This window comes from Pygoscelis adeliae, unplaced genomic scaffold, assembly GCF_000699105.1.
Source record: "Pygoscelis adeliae isolate BGI_AS28 unplaced genomic scaffold, ASM69910v1 Scaffold303, whole genome shotgun sequence".
In the NCBI taxonomy this organism is placed as follows: Eukaryota; Metazoa; Chordata; class Aves; order Sphenisciformes; family Spheniscidae; genus Pygoscelis; species Pygoscelis adeliae.
Genome location: NW_008824367.1, coordinates 35,883 through 42,860, shown reverse-complemented (window position 1 = coordinate 42,860; position 6,978 = coordinate 35,883). Strand labels below are relative to the sequence as shown.

The 6,978-nt window shown below is 58.9% G+C and overlaps 1 protein-coding gene across 1 annotated transcript in view; it reads left to right on the top strand.

Annotated features, from left to right (window-relative positions):
• Positions 1 to 2,353: 2,353 nt before the first annotated feature.
• Positions 2,354 to 6,978, top strand: part of CD276 (CD276 molecule) — a 7,830-nt gene continuing 3,205 nt past the window's right edge. Inside the window, exons 1-4 of the mRNA XM_009319905.1 lie at positions 2,354 to 2,425; positions 3,912 to 4,262; positions 4,661 to 4,957; positions 6,146 to 6,286. Of these exons, the coding sequence (XP_009318180.1) occupies positions 2,377 to 2,425; positions 3,912 to 4,262; positions 4,661 to 4,957; positions 6,146 to 6,286 (838 nt within the window). The 5' untranslated portion in view covers positions 2,354 to 2,376. The remainder of the gene's footprint in view (positions 2,426 to 3,911; positions 4,263 to 4,660; positions 4,958 to 6,145; positions 6,287 to 6,978) is intronic.

Below are 6,978 nucleotides of genomic sequence, written 5' to 3'. Positions count from 1 at the left end.
GGGGTGTCGGGGGTCCCCTCCTCTTGCTGCTGGGGGGTGCGGGGGGCTCTCGGGGGACGGGCGGTGTCCCCACCGTTTCCCGCGCGGCTGCAGGGAAGGCAGCATCCCAGGATGCTTATAAATCCATCCGCTGTAAAATGCCATTTTTAATGTATAGAGCTAAAACCCACCCCACGCGTGGGACAACAAACCCGAGCTCCGAGGGGAAGTGATTGTTCCTCTTTTCCTCGGGATGAGCAAAAGGATAACCCGTCCCTTCCTTTCTGCTGCCAAATAAAGCACCCCAAATCCCCGCCTGAGATTTGGGGGTCGCACCCCACCTTTCCACCCCTCCTTTGCCGTGCCCCCCGTCCCCGCAGGGTTCCGCTTTGCCAGCGGGGAGCTTCTGCTGTATACCGAGAGGTTAAGCGGGGACTAAAAATAGTCTAGAGCAGAGCCGGGCTCTTGTCTGCCAGAAATTCCGGGCAGGAGAGGAGCAAAGTGGGGACTGACCCGGACCGGTGGGCGAGGACTTCTCTCTGGACCAGCAGATGTTTTCTTTACGTCTCCACCCATCTCAGGGTGATAGTTTGGCAGCTGAGAATCTGGGTATTTTAAAAAAGCAGCGTTTTGGCCGCGTGATAGTAAATATTAAATGGGGAATGGGTGACGCATGGTCCCCGGGGTCCCGCTGCAATAGGGGATTTAATTATTCCTCGGGTTTCTGGAGGGTACGGCCATCCTGGCTTGCCGTGCACGTGGGTGTCTCTCTTCCAAGGGACGTGTTCATGGGGTTCGTTATATCCCGACTTGCGATGAAAGCTCAGGTCTGGGGCAGAGCCCGTCCTTCGGCCGGGCTGAGACCGCAGCCATCGGGAAACTGAGTCACGGAAAGGCGAGATGCCCACCAAAAGACTCCCGACTGCAGAAGGAGGGTTGGGGACATGGGCGTCCCCTTCCTGTGACACCTCTGAGACAGTCTGTCAGGACTCGTAGATCACAAAACCTATAAAATACAATTTATTTTAGCATCACCGGGAAAAGGAAAGAGCTCCAAGGGTGAGCGTGAGGGAGATGAGTCACGGTTTCCCTTGCCCGGGCAGCTGAGTGATGCCCTGTCACCCTCTCCCACCCCAGCTCCCTCCCTTCCCAGCTGCCTGGGGTTTGGCGTGGGGCTGGCTCCGGGTTCGTCCGCTTGGGAAAAGGCGAGAGTCGGGGATATGGTTTAAGAAAAAAAGCTGGATAATTTGTTTTCCCCGAAGGAGCCTCGTGCTTGGGAGGGAAGGAGACGAGCCAGGGGGGGGTGGGGGGGGGCCCCCCCCCCCGTGCCTCAGTTTCCCCCGTGGGAGCTGGGCTGGGCAGAACTTCGGGGCTGCCATTTCCCCGATTAAAGGGGGTTTAAGGAGGAAGGTGTCGATGGCTGAAGCTGTTCCCGCTGCACCCTGGGAAACTGGTGCCGCGACGCTGATTTATTGCTAATACGGCTATTGCACCGAAAACCGTCGGCGCTAAAGGCTCCGGGCGGAGCAGCGGGGCTCTGGGATGTGCTGGGACAGGGATGGGACATGGCAGTGGCGACGCTGGCTGCGATATCCGGGGCTCATTTATGCTACAAGGGAGGAATGCGGGTCACGCGGAGCCCGGCGAGCTTTTGGCACGGCCAGGGAGGGTTGCTCGGGAAGCGAGCCACGGGAGCCAGCGGTGCCGGGCAGCTTGCCCTCACCTCTCCCCACATCCAGCTCCGAGATACTCTGGTTTTATTCCCCATTTCTCGGGGCAACCTCGTGCCAGAGACTTTCCTGCCCTGAGCAGGGATGAACCTCGCAGCCCTGGAGCTGCTGGTGGAGCCAGGAATCTACAAACCTCTTATGTTTGGTTTTTAGCCATTTTGGACACCGGGAGCGAGTTGCCTCCTCTTGGAGGACAGGGATGTAACAGCCCAACGCTGCGGGGAAAAGCTGAGAAAGAGAGAAACAAAAGGGGAGGAGAAACAGTGAGGAGGGGAAGAGGCTCACGTGGCTTCCCCCGGGCACCGGCCAGCGCCTCCGGCACAAGAGCTGCCTCCGGGTCCATCGGCTCCCTGATGCAGGGGATGCACCGGTCCCTTGGCCGGTGCCAGGCGGGAGGCAAACCCCCTCCTGTGTTTTACGACGAGGTGGGTGCTCTGGTTGCCGCGTGGCAGCCAGAGAGAACAGCTGGTTTATGGGATCCCCTGCCTGCTGCCAGTCTCCTGCCCTCTCTTGCTCTCTGCTCCTGGTCCCCAGCGCCATCTCAGTGTTTTGTTCTGTTTTTCCCCAGCTCAGGGTGGTTGTTGCGAGAGAGAAGACCCCCTGTGACAAGGACGCCCAGGGCCGTGCTCGCTTCTGCTTTCTTACCCAGGCTTTGCTCACGCCAAGGATGCTCTGCCCGCTGCTTGCCCTGGGAGCGCTGGTGCTCAGCCTGGCAGGTGAGTGGGGCTGGAGAGGGTTTGGGGTTGGTGTGGTCTGCGTGTCACCACCCCGAAGAAGATGTCCTGAATGCCACATTCGTCCCGACAAAGCTGCCTTTGACCTGTGGTTCCTGGTGGCAGCGCCCACAAAGTGTTTCTCCTGGTTTCGTGGTCCTCCAGCTGCCCAGGGCATCACCCCGTGGGTGTGATGGCTTCTGGTGCACGTGGGCCACCCTTGTAGCAGGGGACACCACCTCCCGCATGCTACAGCTGAATGGCAAAGCCACGGGAGGACCAAATCCTGAAGGTTTCTTACTTACCTGGGTCTGTCCCCATGCGCTGCAGCTCCTGGCCCCCCAGGTTGCAGCACCTCAACCTGGGAGAGACATCAGGACTGAATCCTTTCGGGATGCTCAGCAGCCAGCAGCGGTTCCGGCCAGGCTGGGTAATATTCCTAAAACCCACTGGCATTTATTATTAGCCAGAGGGAGACGTGACGCTCTCGAGTCTGCCAAGAGCCAGGCAGGCTGCCCGAGCGCTCTTCTCCTGCCTGTCTGCCCGTCTGCGGCCCCTGGCAGGTCTCGTCCAGCCTGGCTCCTTCCCGCAGCTCCTCATCCTTCCCGCTCGGGCTCTTGCTTAAAATTTAATGTCTCATTGCTGTCCTTGCCCCCAGGGAGGTATTTGCTGCAGGTAACAGCTTTGCTGTGTTCTACAACGGTGTTGAGGTCGGAATATAAAGCAAATCCTTGGTCTGAGGCGAGATTTTTTTTTTTTTTCCCCTTTTCCTCCCCGTTTTGGGGTTGGGTGGAATTGGTGAATGAAGCGCTGATGGTGCCCTGGGTCTGCTTTGGGGGATGTCGCCCCTGGGTCTGCTTTGGAGGACGTCGCTGCTCGCTGCCAACGGGGACCCCAGGACCAGCTCCGAGCGCGGAGGGTCTGGCAGCCCTGGCATGATTGGCATCGTGCCCTGACGCAATGGCAGGGTTGGCATCGCGCCGTGGCACTGGGACGCAGTTGGCATCGCACCGTGGCACTGGGACGCGGTTGGCATCGCCATCCTGCCGTGGCACACCGGTTGGCATCGCGCTGGAGCACTGGTGCCATCTAGCGCCTGCCAGCCTGGCCACAGCGCTGCCCGGAGCTGGCTCATCCTGGGGATGTGGGATTGTGTCCCTGCCGTCATCACCCACCGACACCTCCCTGTGGGGAGAAACTGGGCTGCGTGTCCCGGGGGGGTGTGCAGGTTTGGGTGCCTGTGGCCACAGCTGGCAGCTGAGGGCAGGGATGCCCCAGGTTTGGTGCTGAATGTGGAGCTGTCTCCCTGCCAGCAGGGTGGGCTTGGCTGGGGGTTGGTGCTGGGGAGGGTCCTGAGATGCCACCTGCCCTCGGGTCCCTCCTGTGAGCATCCCTTGATTTGCTTAGATGTTTTCTGGATGGAGAATTAAGGACGTGCTTCTGCAGGGTCTCACCACCACATGCTTTTGCCCTCGCCACCTTCCTGCAGGTGCCATGGAGATCCAGGTCCCCGATGAGCCCGTGGTGGCTCTTTTTGGTCGAGATGCCACCCTCTGCTGCTCCTTCTCCCCCGAGGCCAACTTCAGCCTCGACGACCTGAGCCTCATCTGGCAGCTGACGGACACCAAGCGCTTGGTCCACAGCTTCTCCGGTGGCCGGGACCAGCTGGCAGACCAGGGCGGGGGCTATGCCAACCGTACGGCCCTCTTCTATGACCAGCTGGCCCAGGGCAATGTCTCGCTGCTCCTCCGGCGCGTGGAGATCTCGGATGAGGGCAGCTTCACCTGCTTTGTCCGGGTCCGGGACTACAGCAGCGCGGCTGTGACGTTGCAGGTGGCAGGTGAGAGATGGAGAGTTGGGGTGTCTTTGCATGTATCCCCCAAAGAGAAAGGGTTCTCCATCACGATTTGGTCCTTCGTGGAACCTCTTTCTCTCTCCACCCTTGCCGTGGTCTCCCCAGGAATTCAGCTCTCTGTTAGAGACCGACCAGCTGCATCTCCCCAAAATACTGCTGGGGGGACGGTGCAGTCTCCTCCCTGCCATGATGGAGAGGCTCTCAGTTGAGAGGCCACCTGGAAGCATGACCATAAATGAACCAAAGCTGGGGAAGCTTCAGCTGGTTGGTGTTACCAGCGGGAGGAGTCTGTCCTGGGGCTTGCCCAACCTCATTGGGTTGCTCCAGATCCTGATCCTTTGGTCTTCTCCATCACCTCATGCCGGCTGTCCTCTCCCTTGCAGCTCCCTACTCCAAGCCCAATATGAACCTGGAGCCCAACAAGGACTTGAAGCCAGGAGATCTGGCGGCCGTGACTTGCCATGCTTCCCGCGGCTACCCCGAGGCCAGCGTCCTCTGGCAGGACAGCCGGGGCAGCAACATCACGGAAAACGTCACCACGTCCCAGGTGGCCAATGAGGAAGGTCTCTTTGATGTGCACAGCGTACTCCAGGTGCTGGTGGAGCCCAGCAGCACCTATTCCTGCCTGGTGCGAAACCCGGTGCTGCAGCAGGAGACCCAAGCCTCTGTCACCATCACAGGTGAGCCAGTGAGGGCGAAGATTAGGGGAAGGAAGGGATGGGCTCTGTCTCAAGGAGGTGACCGTGGTGGCACCGGGATCCCTACTGTGGCCCAGAGCCACGCTGGGGGTTGCTACCCCATATCCCCACTCTACTTCTCTCCCCATGGACCTACAAGGGTGACTTGAGGCTGCGCTGTCCTCCCCCGTCACCCCACACCAGCGTCCCAGCTAGAACCAGCGTCCCTAGTTCTTAGTCTCTAGCTTTGCTAGTTGCCCTGTCCAAGTCTAAACCACCCCAGAAAGCCAGCACAGGGCACGGTAGTTGTCTTCTCCCTAGCATGTGGCCATGAGATGCTCTCAGTTTGGGGTTCTCCATCCCAGCTGCAACAATCTTACTTCAGAAATACAGGCTGGAGGAGCTCATCAAGCGCATTCAGCCTCATGGCTTCACTTCAAGCTCCTCCCGCTGCCCTCCTGGAGCTCTTTATAACCTTGTGCACTCCCTGGTAGCATTAATGGGCGTTTAATTACCCTTGGTACAGCACTTACTGGATTGGGTCCCTGGGGGGAGCGTAAACTTTTTGGCTGGATGCACCAAACTCTTGCAGGAAAACTTGTGTGGATGCTGCTGGGTGGGGGCAGGGGGGTGGCTTTGGCGTGGGCTCCCAAGCGCGCGAGCAAATCGTCAGCCTTGGGGTGACGTCTGTGGAGGGTCAGGGTTTGGGATAAGACTTTATTTGAAGAAGGAGCAATATTACAAGGAAAAATCAGATTCCCAGCACTCCAGGAGATATCCCCCAAGCCCTGGTGGTCCCCGCCAGGCCATCCCAGGCCCTGGGGAAGGTGTCCCCATCCTTCCCGGCCCTGTGGCATGAGATGAGAGGGGAAAGGGAGTGGGTGCAGCATCATCTAATGCTTCTCTTGAGCTTCTTAGCAAGCGAAGGGTCAGCTTGCCATTTGAATTTATTAGTGCAATTATTTAAAGGTTAACGAAGTATTTTAGGGAGTGACTCAACCTGCTGCTTCCCTGGCCAGATCCAGACCTGCTGGGGGAGGCCGTAATTAGAGGCACCGACGGTTTTACTTCCAAAGCCACCCCTTGTGCCACCGACTCCGTCCATGGGGTCCCGAATACCGGGCATGCGTCCCCCTGGTCGGGCAGTGGTGCTCACTGTGGTGGTATTTCTCTTCCCCCTCTCCCTGCAAGGCCAACACCTTGCCTTCCCCGCCGTGGCTCTCTGGGTGACGGTGGGACTCGCCGTCTGCGTCGTGGGGCTGCTCGCCGTCCTGGCGTACGTGTGCCAGAAGAAAATCCGCCAGAGCTGTGAGGAAGAGGAGGAAAACGCAGGTAATATGGCGGGTAGCCCCCCTCAAAAGAGATGGGGTTTGCAGGGGGAGATGGATGGAGGGTGACGGATTGGGGGAGCCAAGGCAAATCTTAACTGGCATGGGTTTGCCGTGGTGGTGGCATCTTTTAAAGGATGAAGGGATGCTCGGAGCTGCTGGGGTTGGCGGGCACCGCCAGATCTGTACTGGAGAGCCCGTGCTGGCTGCATGCATCGCTCCAGGCGGCTCTTTCAAACATACACCTGGTTTTCCTCCCACCCAGCGTGTCTCCCCCTTTCACTTTCTTGCTCCGAGCATTCTCTGTGTGTCTGGTACCCCCACCTGGGCACGTGTGGAGCATCTCTGAGAAGGTGCCTCTAGCACTTGCCACCGCGGAAATGCTTTGACACGTGGAAATAGCATGAGAGAGATGCTCCATGCTCTTGTTTTCTGCATCCTTCTCCTGTCTGGTTTTGGGGCTTTTTTTATTATGGAGAGGTGTTTGCACAAAAAGGGGGGCTTTGTTGCTTTAAAAAAGCTGCCGTGCTCTGAAAATGGCTGCAGAATCAGCTCCGCTGGCGTTCCCCATTTGTTTTCTCTCGCTGACTCCCGAGGCGCTAGCTCTGCCAAAGCCTTTCCCTGCCAGCATCGTGCTGCGGGGCTGGGACCCACAGCCTCCCTCCCTGGCGGCTCCCGCTTCGCTCCTCCTCTCTC